The 12,610-nt window shown below is 52.0% G+C and overlaps 1 protein-coding gene and 1 non-coding gene across 2 annotated transcripts in view; one reads left to right on the forward strand and one right to left on the reverse strand.

Annotated features, from left to right (window-relative positions):
- The window catches only part of LOC133358246 (potassium voltage-gated channel subfamily H member 8-like), a 94,296-nt gene extending 83,508 nt beyond the window's left edge, over positions 1 to 10,788 (reverse strand). Inside the window, exon 1 of the mRNA XM_061576488.1 lies at positions 9,972 to 10,788. Coding sequence (XP_061432472.1) covers positions 9,972 to 10,083 — 112 coding nt within the window. The 5' untranslated portion in view covers positions 10,084 to 10,788. The remainder of the gene's footprint in view (positions 1 to 9,971) is intronic.
- LOC133358418 (U6 spliceosomal RNA) lies at positions 10,637 to 10,741 on the forward strand. The gene has a single exon (XR_009757061.1). It is a non-coding gene; the product is annotated as a U6 spliceosomal RNA (small nuclear RNA).
- Positions 10,789 to 12,610: the final 1,822 nt, after the last annotated feature.

Below are 12,610 nucleotides of genomic sequence, written 5' to 3' on the forward strand. Positions count from 1 at the left end.
ACAGCCTCTGGATGGCAATTCCAGTTTTTGTTTAATTCCACCCCCCCCCACCACCACCGCCGCTATCAATCGCAGCACAGAGCCTCGTCCCTTGCAACGCACGGTAATAGGCGAAATGCCCCCTCCTGTTCTCTGCACCGTCACTCATTATAATCCCTCAAACTCGTTTCCCCTCGCCCCTGGGACCAGCCGAGTTTGCCATCCTACACTCCCAACCCTCCCCACCCCTCTCTGCTCATCAGTCACCCCGTGGCCCCCTAAGTGGCGCCTGCGTGCGCTTTGTGTCCTAGCTGGGGGCCCCCCACGGACAGAGGGGATGAACGCGGCTATCCGAAACGCGCTCGCTCGCTCGCTCCCGGCTTCCTTCAAGTCTCGTCTCGCAAGTCGACCACGCTCGCTCTCACGGTCGCTGTTACTACCACCACCACCATTACCACCACGGCTACCACCTCCACCACGACCGCCACCACCATCGCTGCCATCATCACCACTACCACCACCACGACTGCTCCTACCACCACCGCTGTCGCTGCCACCATCACCACTATTCCTACCACCACCGCTGCCGCTGCCACCATCACCACTACCACCACCGCCACCACTGCCACCACGGCTACCACCTCCGCCACGACCGCCACCACTACCACCACCACCGCTGCCACCATCACCACTACCACTACCACCACCAAGACTGTTCCTACCACCACCGCTGCCGCTGCCACCATCACCACTACCACCACCGCTACCACTGCCACCACGGCCACCGCCACCACTACCACCGCCACCACCACCACTGCTCTTACCACAGCCGCTGCCACCATCATCCACTGCCACCACCACCACTGCTCTTACCACCACCGCCGCTGCTGCCACCATCACCACTAACACCACCACCGCCATTGCCACCACCAACGCCACTACCACGGTCCCCACCGCCACCACCACCGCTTCATTTCAGCCGGAAACATTCCCCACGTGGGTTCCACACTGAGCAGCACTATCCATCATCACTCACGTAAGTGGTGGGGAAGGGCTGTGGTGGGGGCGGGAGGTTATCCCTTGTACAAATCCACTACTGGATGAAGACCTCCAACCCACGCTTGTCAATCCGGGTGGGGTGGGGGGGTTAGTGAAAGCGGGGAGCATAGACGCTGGGCATAGTACGGTACAACAATTTTTTTTTCTTCCTACAATCACGCAATGTGGCCTGTCTCTCTCGCGCGCGTCCGTGCGCGAGCACCGCGTTATCCAGGCTCACAGACAAAATCCCTGCTTAGCTTCCGAGCTTGGGATGCCACCGGACGGATTGCGAGTGATTTGGACCGTAGCCCAGACACGCATGTGACTCACTTGAACACGTGGAGGCGGCTTTTCGCGTCCGATTGTAAATGGATATGGGCTTTACCCTCCAACAACACAACCGGTGGTGCTGTGCTGGTAACGGATTGGCCACGTTTTGTTTACGTGACAAAACCCTCACCGATTGGCCGTGTCGGATGGTGGTGGGTTCCACATTGTCCTGCGGAGGGAGCTGGTAGGAACGTTGGGTTGCTTGGTCAATGGCCTGCAGGGTCAACGGCGGCGTGGTGTATTCCGCAAATATGCCCGACTATGAGGGCGGGCACAAGCCGGCGTGAGTAGGTGAAACGTTGAGTTTTATAAGGGCACCACGGGGTGACCAGCCCCTCCCCACCCAGCCCCACCCCTCCCACCCAGCCCCTCCCCACCCTCCCCTCTCCACCCAGCCCCACCCCTCACATTTTTGGATGCACGACGGACGGACGGACGGACGCAATAATCCCCTGTGGGCTGGTGTAACCAGGAGGTTCCTACCAGTACGACACATTTATATTTGCGCGAATAAACAAACTCCCCCCCCCCCCAGAATAAAGCCCTCTATGACCGATGGACGTGATTATTGGGTACGCATTGATTACCCAGCGAGTGACGACGACTCACGAGTGAGAGACGACCAGCGTGCGTGAATTTGGAAATCATTTTCGAGATCGATCCTCCAACGAGAGATTAACATCGATTCGTCCGGTAAGGTTGTATCATTTGGGGAACGTTAATCCTTGAACGGTTATAATTTCACCCAACAAATATATCTTCAAGGGCTTAATACCAGCAAGTATGAGGATGTGTCCCACATTAGTGTACATTGCGAGTATAAATTGGCCACGCATTCTTTTCACATTCAACAATTGAGCTCATGCATATTGGAGTCCTCGGAGCGAAGCGAGCATTTAATTTACATTTAATTCGACGGATAATAATTTCAACAATTAATCCTGCAATTAATGCTAATTCATTCAACAGGCGCTCGCTCTCGGTGACTCTTCACGCAGCTTTCGACAGCTCCTCCTGTAATCGAATCATCATTCAACCTTCTGCACCTTGTTCGCTCGACGGCTGCTGCTCTTTGAACGATTAATAATTCAACGTGCGTGCGTTATTTAGTCATTGGACAGCTGTTGTTTCAATAGGCGACCGTTCAACGCACAGCAGGCAAATCTTAAGCGTGCAGTCGTTGATCGGCTACTCCGTCAGTCAGCGATCGTTCAGAATGAATGAATCGGCGCACTCATTCATTCGTTCATCGGACGAGACACGCTCCCAACGATGAATCCTTCAATATTCATCACGCCCGGCAATTCGTTCAACAGGTGTCGTTTCAACAGCTGATCACTCGACATTTACAACAAAAACACACACCCCCCGCTCAACGCACCCGTTAATAACAACGTGGTCTTGAATGGAAACAAATGTAAATGTATCAAACAGGCGACGTTTCGGCCACTGGTTCCTTCTTCACGGCGCATCGAGGCGAGAGTGGATACGATATCGAGACAGCGGTTTCATGCACTGTATTAAACAAGGCCGTAGCCATGGTGTCAACATTCGGGAGGGGGGGGGGAAATCTTCCAGGGGGTCTGAGCCCCCCCCCCCCCAGCAAAAAAAAATCTAAATTTGAAAACGAATTTCCTGCCATTTCCTGCCTAAAATATAAACAAAATTCACTAACACACAGGATGGACTTATTTATTTTTTACAATAATGTCTAATAGTGTATTGTATTACATTGCTCTGTTTTTTTTTCTCTTTTTTTTACCTTTTCTTGTTTCATTGTATGTTAATGGTGGCAGAGATTAGGGGTTAATAAAGTACAACCATAACCACAATCATATGAACATGAATCTATTTTATAGCCATATATTAAGGGGGGGGAGGGGCATTTTGAGCATATTTGAATATTGGGGAATGTGTCCCAATGTGTATATGTTATAATTACGGCCTTGATACAATATATCAACCACAAAATACCCCACCCGCATAAAGTACGCCCATTCATGCGTTCATTTAATAGTTTCCCCTTAGGCGAGACAGCCGTGTAGCATGCGGCAATTTATTCAACAGGTGATTCATTTTTTCGAGAGAGAGCAATCGAATTATTATGCTTGCAAACAGCCCATCGCTCCGCGCGCAATGCGTTAAATCATCCAAGAGTTTTTGATGCACCAGGGCAGCGTCACGTCTCAGTTAAACACATTCCTGCGGAGGGAGCTGGTAGGAACGTTGGGTTGCTCGGTCAATGGCCAGGGTCAACGGCGGCGTGGTGTATTCCGCAAATATGGCCGACTGTGAGGGCGGGCACAAGCCGGCGTGAGTAGGTTAAACGTAGAGTTTTATAAGGGCACCACGGGGTGACCAGCCCCTCCCCACCCAGCCCCACCCCTCTCACCCCCCACCCAGCCCACCCTCCCCACCCAGCCCCTCCCCACCGAGCCCCACCCCTCCCACCCCCCACCCAGCCCTTCTCCATCCTCCCCTCCCCACCCAGTCTTTCCCCACCCTCCCCACCCTCCCCTCTCCACCCAGCCCCACCCCTCCCATTTTTGGATGCACGACGGACGGACGGACACAATAATCCTCCGTGGCCTGGTGGAACCAGGTGGTTCCTACCAGTATCAGTACGCATTTGATTGAAGTGCAATTCATCTCAAGCTCCACGTTGTATGGGTGCAGTCTCTCACAACTCCCAGTGTCCACTCCATCTCTCTCGCCTCTTCATTTTGCTCTGAAGAAGGGTCAAAGGGCCGAAACGTCGCCTATTACGTTGCGTTTCCCACCTTGAAGGTCCGCGTTGTCGTTCGCGAATCGCTTTGGGAGTGTTTTTTTCTTTCATTTTAACATTCAACGATCCGCCCCCTCCCCCCCCATTCATTCCAGCCCTTTTACCATTGAATAATTAAACGTTCAATTCATTAAAGTCACTCGACAGCTGTTCTTTCGACTAGCTCAACGTGCATCGAGGTTCGAGCCTCCGCGAAGCTGGCTGTGATCCACCCTGAGCCGCATCCACCGAGACATACCCACGGCAGCGGTAGATGCGGATACCTCGATGCACGGATGGAAGATTTAAAAAACATTCTCTGCAGCAAAATAGAGGCTTTTTTCGTGGGTTAGAGAGCGTGAATATATGAATGTGTCGTTAAAACCGCCACCACCCGACACAGCCAACTAGTAATGGGTTGTCACGTGAACAGAACGTGGCCAATTCGTTACTAGTACATCACTAGTGTGTAGTGTATAGTGTAGTGTATTGTGTAGTGTATAGTAGTGTAGTGTATAGTAGTGTATAGTGTAGTGTATAGTAGTGTATAGTAGTGTAGTGTATAGTAGTGTAGTGTAGTGTATAGTGTAGTGTATAGTAGTGTAGTGTATAGTGTAGTGTATAGTGTAGTGTATAGTAGTGTATAGTAGTGTAGTGTATAGTGTAGTGTATAGTGTAGTGTATAGTGTAGTGTATAGTAGTGTATAGTGTAGTGTATCGTAGTGTAGTGTGTAGTGTAGTGTATCGTAGTGTATAGCAGTGTAGTGTATAGTAGTGTCGTGTATAGTAGTGTATAGTGTAGTGTATAGTGTAGTGTATAGTAGTGTAGTGTATAGTGTAGTATATAGTAGTGTAGTGTATATTGTAGTTTATAGTAGTGTAATGTATAATGTAGTGTATAGTAGTGTAGTGTATAGTGTAGTATATAGTAGTGATGTGTATAATAGTGTAGTGTATAGTAGTGTATAGTGTAGTAAACCAGTACAGCACCACCCGGTTGTGTGTTGGAGAGCCAAGCCACAACATCTACATTCCGAGTACGACGTTTCGCCAGTGATTACAACCAGCTTCATCAGGCGACAGCCACATTTGTGGAGAAGTCCACCTGTTTCGTTCCTTATATCGAGGCGTAGATGTGGTGACCACGCTTCTGCGCTCTTGCACAATGTGTGTGTGTGGGGGGGGGGGGGTTACTGAGGCAACGTACATTATGCATGTGCATCATGCGAGCCCATCAGTAGTGTTAGTAGCGGTGGCGATGTGGAGACTTTCGTAATATAGAACAAACCGTGGCAGCAGTACAACGTGGGACCACGCAATGATCTCGAACCACTAAGCGACTGGTTCTTCACCTTCGCTTTAACCTGCACCCACCCCCCACCACCAACAACTTTGGTTCTCTGAAAGGCAAACTCGCACCCCCTCGCCTACCGCTGCACAAATATCGAAGGAGTCATCACAGCGACGAAACACAGCACCCGCTGCTACTGCCAGCGGCTGTCTGGGCTTTGCAGTTAACATCGGCAGCCGTGCAGAGGAAGCGACACACGCAGAGAGAGACACAGAGAGAGACACACGCAGAGAGAGACACAGAGAGAGAGACACACACAGAGACACAGAGAGAGAGAGAGAGACACGGAGAGAAAGACACACAGAGAAAGACACACGCAGAGAGAGACACACGCAGAGAGAGAGAGACACACATACACACAGAGACACAGAGAGAGACACACACAGAGAGAAAGACACACATAGAGAGAGACGCACATACAGACACACACAGAGACACAGAGAGAGAGAGAGGCACACAGAGACACAGAGAGAGAGAGAGGCACACACACACAAAGACAGAGAGAGAGAGAGACACACACACACAGAGACACACAGAGAGAGACACACACAGAGAGAAAGTCCATTATGGATGTAGGAAGAGCAGGAATAACAACACCTGTGGCACAGGTGCAGGTGTCGTCACAGGTGTAGGTGTAGTCACAGGTGTAGGTGTAGGCACAGGTACAGGTGAAGGTGAGTCACAGGTGAAGGTGAGTCACAGGTGAAGGTGAGTCACAGGTGTAGTCACAGGTGTAGGTGAGTTACAGGTGAAGGTGTAATCACAGGTGAAGGTGTAGTCACAGGTGTAGGTGTAGGCACAGGTGTAGGTGTAGGCACAAGTACAGGTAAAGGTAAGTTACAGGTGAAGGTGAGTCACAGGTGAAGGTGAGTCACAGGTGTAGGTGAGTCACAGGTGTAGGTGTAGTCACAGGTGTAGGTGAGTCACAGGTGCAGGTGAAGTCACAGATGTAGGTGAGTCACAGGTGAAGGTGAGTCACAGGTGAAGGTGTGCTCGCAGGTGTAGGTGAGTCACAGGTGTAGGTGAGTCACAGGTGTAGGTGAGTCACAAGTGAAGGTGAGTCACAGGTGTAGGTGAGTCACAGGTGTAGGTGAGTCACAGGTGAAGGTGAGTCACAGGTGAAGGTGTGCTCACAGGTGTAGGTGAGTCACAGGTGTAGGTGAGTCACAGGTGAAGGTGAGTCACAGGTGTAGGTGAGTCACAGGTGTAGGTGAGTCACAGGTGTAGGTGTGCTCACAGGTGAAGGTGAGTCACAGGTGTAGGTGAGTCACAGGTGTAGGTGAGTCACAGGTGTAGGTGAGTCACAAGTGAAGGTGAGTCACAGGTGTAGGTGAGTCACAGGTGTAGGTGAGTCACAGGTGTAGGTGAGTCACAGGTGAAGGTGAGTCACAGGTGTAGGTGAGTCACAAGTGAAGGTGAGTCACAGGTGTAGGTGAGTCACAGGTGAAGGTGAGTCACAGGTGTAGGTGAGTCACAGGTGAAGGTGTGCTCACAGGTGAAGGTGAGTCACAGGTGTAGGTGAGTCACAGGTGTAGGTGTGCTCACAGGTGTAGGTGAGTCACAGGTGTAGGTGTGCTCACAGGTGTAGGTGAGTCACAGGTGTAGGTGAGTCACAGGTGTAGGTGAGTCACAGGTGTAGGTGAGTCACAGGTGAAGGTGAGTCACAAGTGAAGGTGAGTCACAGGTGTAGGTGAGTCACAGGTGTAGGTGAGTCACAGGTGTAGGTGTGCTCACAGGTGAAGGTGAGTCACAGGTGTAGGTGAGTCACAGGTGTAGGTGAGTCACAGGTGTAGGTGAGTCACAAGTGAAGGTGAGTCACAGGTGTAGGTGAGTCACAGGTGTAGGTGAGTCACAGGTGTAGGTGAGTCACAGGTGAAGGTGAGTCACAGGTGAAGGTGAGTCACAGGTGTAGGTGAGTCACAAGTGAAGGTGAGTCACAGGTGTAGGTGAGTCACAGGTGAAGGTGAGTCACAGGTGTAGGTGAGTCACAGGTGAAGGTGTGCTCACAGGTGAAGGTGAGTCACAGGTGTAGGTGAGTCACAGGTGTAGGTGTGCTCACAGGTGTAGGTGAGTCACAGGTGTAGGTGAGTCACAGGTGTAAGTGAGTCACAGGTGTAAGTGAGTCACAGGTGTAAGTGAGTCACAGGTGTAGGTGTGCTCACAGGTGAAGGTGAGTCACAGGTGTAGGTGTAGTCACAGATGAAGGTGAGTCACAGGTGTAGGTGTAGTCACAGATGAAGGTGAGTCACATGTGAAGGTGAGTCACAGGTGTAGGTGTGCTCAAAGGTGAAGGTGTGCTCACAGGTGAAGGTGAGTCACAGGTGTAGGTAAGTCACAGGTGTAGGTGTGCTCACAGGTGTAGGTGAGTCACAGGTGTAGGTGAGTCACAGGCGTAGGTAAGTCACAGGTGTAGGTGAGTCACAGGTGTAGGTGAGTCACAGGTGTGGGTGAGTCACAGGTGTAGGTGTGCTCACAGGTGTAGGTGAGTCACAGGTGTAGGTGAGTCACAGGTGTAGGTGAGTCACAGGTGTAGGTGAGTCACAGGTGTAGGTGTGCTCACAGGTGTAGGTGTGCTCACAGGTGTAGGTGAGTCACAGGTGTAGGTGAGTCAGGTGAAGGTGAGTCACATGTGTAGATGTAGTCACATGTGAAGGTGAGTCACAGGTGTAGGTGAGTCACAGGTGTAGGTGTGCTCACAGGTGTAGGTGAGTCACAGGTGTAGGTGTAGTCATAGATGAAGGTGAGTCACAGGTGTAGGTGAGTCACAGGTGTAGGTGAGTCACAGGTGTAGGTGTGCTCACAGGTGTAGGTGAGTCACAGGTGTAGGTCAGTCACAGGTGAAGGTGAGTCACAGGTGTAGGTGAGTCACAGGTGTAGGTGAGTCACAGGTGTAGGTGAGTCACAGGTGAAGGTGAGTCACAGGTGTAGGTGAGTCACAGGTGTAGGTGAGTCACAGGTGTAGGTGTGCTCAAAGGTGAAGGTGTGCTCACAGGTGTAGGTGAGTCACAGGTGTAGGTGAGTCACAGGTGAAGGTGAGTCACAGGTGAAGGTGAGTCACAGGTGTAGGTGAGTCACAGGTGAAGGTGAGTCACAGGTGTAGGTGAGTCACAGGTGTAGGTGAGTCACAGGTGTAGGTGTGCTCAAAGGTGAAGGTGTGCTCACAGGTGTAGGTGAGTCACAGGTGAAGGTGAGTCACAGGTGTAGGTGAGTCACAGGTGTAGGTGAGTCACAGGTGTAGGTGAGTCACAGGTGAAGGTGAGTCACAGGTGTAGGTGAGTCACAGGTGAAGGTGAGTCACAGGTGTAGGTGTGCTCACGGGTGGAGGTCAGTCACAGGTGTAGGTGAGTCACAGGTGTAGGTGAGTCACAGGTGTAGGTGAGTCACAGGTGTAGGTGAGTCACAGGAGAAGGTGTGCTCACAGGTGTAGGTGAGTCACAGGTGTAAGTGAGTCACAGGTGCAGGTGAGTCACAGGTGTAGGTGAGTCACAGGTGTAGGTGAGTCACAGGTGTAGGTGTGCTCATAGGTGTAGGTGAGTCACAGGTGTAGGTGTGCTCACAGGTGTAGGTGAGTCACAGGTGTAGGTCAGTCACAGGTGAAGGTGAGTCACAGGTGTAGGTGAGTCACAGGTGTAGGTGAGTCACAGGTGTAGGTGAGTCACAGGTGAAGGTGAGTCACAGGTGTAGGTGAGTCACAGGTGTAGGTGAGTCACAGGTGTAGGTGTGCTCAAAGGTGAAGGTGTGCTCACAGGTGTAGGTGAGTCACAGGTGTAGGTGAGTCACAGGTGAAGGTGAGTCACAGGTGAAGGTGAGTCACAGGTGTAGGTGAGTCACAGGTGTAGGTGAGTCACAGGTGAAGGTGAGTCACAGGTGTAGGTGAGTCACAGGTGTAGGTGAGTCACAGGTGTAGGTGTGCTCAAAGGTGAAGGTGTGCTCACAGGTGTAGGTGAGTCACAGGTGAAGGTGAGTCACAGGTGTAGGTGAGTCACAGGTGTAGGTGAGTCACAGGTGTAGGTGAGTCACAGGTGAAGGTGAGTCACAGGTGTAGGTGAGTCACAGGTGAAGGTGAGTCACAGGTGTAGGTGTGCTCACGGGTGGAGGTCAGTCACAGGTGTAGGTGAGTCACAGGTGTAGGTGAGTCACAGGTGTAGGTGAGTCACAGGTGTAGGTGAGTCACAGGTGCATGTGAGTCACAGGTGAAGGTGTGCTCACAGGTGTAGGTGAGTCACAGGTGTAAGTGAGTCACAGGTGCAGGTGAGTCACAGGTGTAGGTGAGTCACAGGTGTAGGTGAGTCACAGGTGTAGGTGTGCTCATAGGTGTAGGTGAGTCACAGGTGTAGGTGAGTCACAGGTGCAGGTGAGTCACAGGTGAAGGTGTGCTCACAGGTGTAGGTGAGTCACAGGTGTAAGTGAGTCACAGGTGCAGGTGAGTCACAGGTGTAAGTGAGTCACAGGTGAAGGTGAGTCACAGGTGTAGGTGAGTCACAGGTGAGGTGTAGTCATACTCACGGGTGCCATCGAATCTTGTGGCGATCGTATCAAGGAAGGTATTCTGTGGAGCCAGGAGCCCCTTCATAACAGGCATGATGATGATGGTGGTTCGCCTACTCGTCACCAGCATGCAGGAGAAAGGTGGTGGTGGTGGCGGTGGCGGTGGTGGTGGCGGTGGTTCGCCTACTCGTCACCAGCATGCAGGAGAAAGGTGGTGGTGGTGGTGGTGGTGGTCGCGAGACGAACTCATCACCCTTTGCCTCCGCCACTGCCACCACAAAGACAAAGATCCCCCGTGTAGCCTGCCACGGACCGTTGGGGCAAGTGCTGCGAGCAAGTCGCGAGGTGCTCGGGCACGTGGCCAGCACCTCCGCCCGGCCGCCTTTGTCTCCCCGGTGGCGATGTTCACGCAACCGCGCTAAAGAACTCGTTTTTTTGTGGCCGAGTCGATCTAGGGGAGGCCCGCGTTTCTAATAATCGCCACCGTTATCGCTCGCGAGCTGGAATCGGCGTCGCGACGTCTCGGTTAGCCTCCCACCCTCACCACCACCACCACCACCGACGCCTCGACACCACGGCCACCACTAACCATGCACCACCACCACCACCAGCCACTCCAACTCCGCGGCTCTCTCTGCCTTTGCATCTCTCCTCCTCCTCCCGTCTCTCCTCTCTCTCTCTCTTTGCTCCGGCAGTACATGTACTAAAATTGGAACGATACAGAGAAGATTAGCATGGCCCCTTGCACAAGGATGACACGCAAATTATCTCTCTCTCTCCGCTTTCTTCTTTTTTAACGATCAGATGAAACAAGAAGATGCTCGGTGTAGTCGGCACTTTGCTTCGTTCATCATTTCGTTTATTTTTTGTTTAATGCTTTGCTTTGTGTAAACCCCCCTCTCCCCTCCTCTCTCTCCCCCCTCTCTCTCTCCTCTCACGTCCCCGAGGCGCAGATTCGGAGGCGTTAATTAGACGGCAGCCCTCTCGCGCCGCACTCTGCTCGCAGCCTCCATGGACACCGCGCGGGGAGAGGAAGCTTTCGTCTTCTGTCTATGATTGTCGTTGTGTATGGGGGGGTGGTGGTGGTGGTGGGTGGGGAGCGGTGGCGCAGCGGTTAGCGCGCTGTGTAGCCCCCCCCCCCCTCCCCCCAGATACAAAGGTGGCCGGGCATGGTGCCGGCCACCCACTCCCTCGTGCGCCGTGTCGGTCTTCATAGGCGCTACTCGCTAACAGCACTTGCCCTAACACTCTGGTAAGGTTACACGGGGGATCTTTGTCTTTGTGCGTGAGTGTAGCGGTCAGCGCTGCGCTGCGCTACGAACCCGGCGACGCGAGTTCGATTCCCGCTCACGGCACCCCCCCCCCCGTAAGTCTACTCGGCCTTAAAACGAGTACCCGGTGCGGTGTGCGAACATCAGCGCCACTGGGGAGACAAAGGCGGTCGCGCACGGAGTACGGTCCGACCCACCCTCTCCCTCGGTGGCGCTCCGCAAGCAGCACTTGCCCCAGCAGCCTGTGCAGGCTACACGTGTGTGGGGGAACCTTTGTCTTTGCGCTATACGATCATACGGGCAGGTGGTCTACATTGTGGGGGGTGGAGCGGTGGGACAGTGGTTAGCGCACTGCGCCCCCCCCCCCACCCCGAACCTTGCCGCTCACGGCCGACAACCAACGACGGTTATCTGAGCCCGGTCTTGGGCCGCCCCTAGGTCTACTCGGCCGCAACAATGAGCGTCTGCCGCGGTGCCCGCTTTAATACGAGACCGCTAACAGCACTTGCTTGACACGAAGCCGTGTCGGCTACGCGGAGGGTTCGTGCGTGTTGGTTGCGTGTTGGCGTGGTTACGAGTGTGCCTCTGTGTGTGTGTGGGGGGGGGTGAGTGGTTTGCGCGCTGCGCTACGAACCCAGCGACCCGAGTTCGATTCCCCGCTCACTGCCACCAAACGCCATCGAGTGACTCGAATAAAGTTTTCTGGGGCGATGCTGGTCACCCCATAGCTGTCAACCCCTTAGCAGTGCTCCTGCCGTATTACACACCAAGGCGGTCTACTGGTCACCCCGTGTCCCTAATACATATCAAGGTTCATCCTACAAAGTCACTATACACTACATTACTATACACTACACTATACACTACACTATACACTACTCTACTATACACTACATTACTATACACTACACTATACACTACACTATACACTACTATACACTACATTACTATACACTACACTATACACTACACTATACACTACTCTACTATACACTACATTACTATACACTACACTAAACACTACACTATACACTACACTATACACTACATTACTATACACTACACTATACACTACACTATACACTACAATATTACGTACCTGTCGACCCCTTATCAGGGCCCTGCCTTCATCTTCTTGGTTCTTTCGGTGAAGTCACGTAGAAGGGAAGTAATAAAATAAGAAAACTAAAACATAATAAATATTTTATTATTTTATTATTTTATTACTTTTCTTCTACGTGACTTTGCCGAAAGGACCAAGAAGATGAATCCCTGCAGTCACGAAAGCTTTAAATCGAAATTGTATTATATTTAATTATGTTTTATTTTTATTATTTTATTACTTACCTTCTACGTGACTTTACTGAAAGAACCAAGCAGATGAAT

This window comes from Lethenteron reissneri, chromosome 61 (assembly GCF_015708825.2).
Source record: "Lethenteron reissneri isolate LAM-NWPU_2019-01 chromosome 61, ASM1570882v1, whole genome shotgun sequence".
Classification (NCBI taxonomy): domain Eukaryota; kingdom Metazoa; phylum Chordata; class Hyperoartia; order Petromyzontiformes; family Petromyzontidae; genus Lethenteron; species Lethenteron reissneri.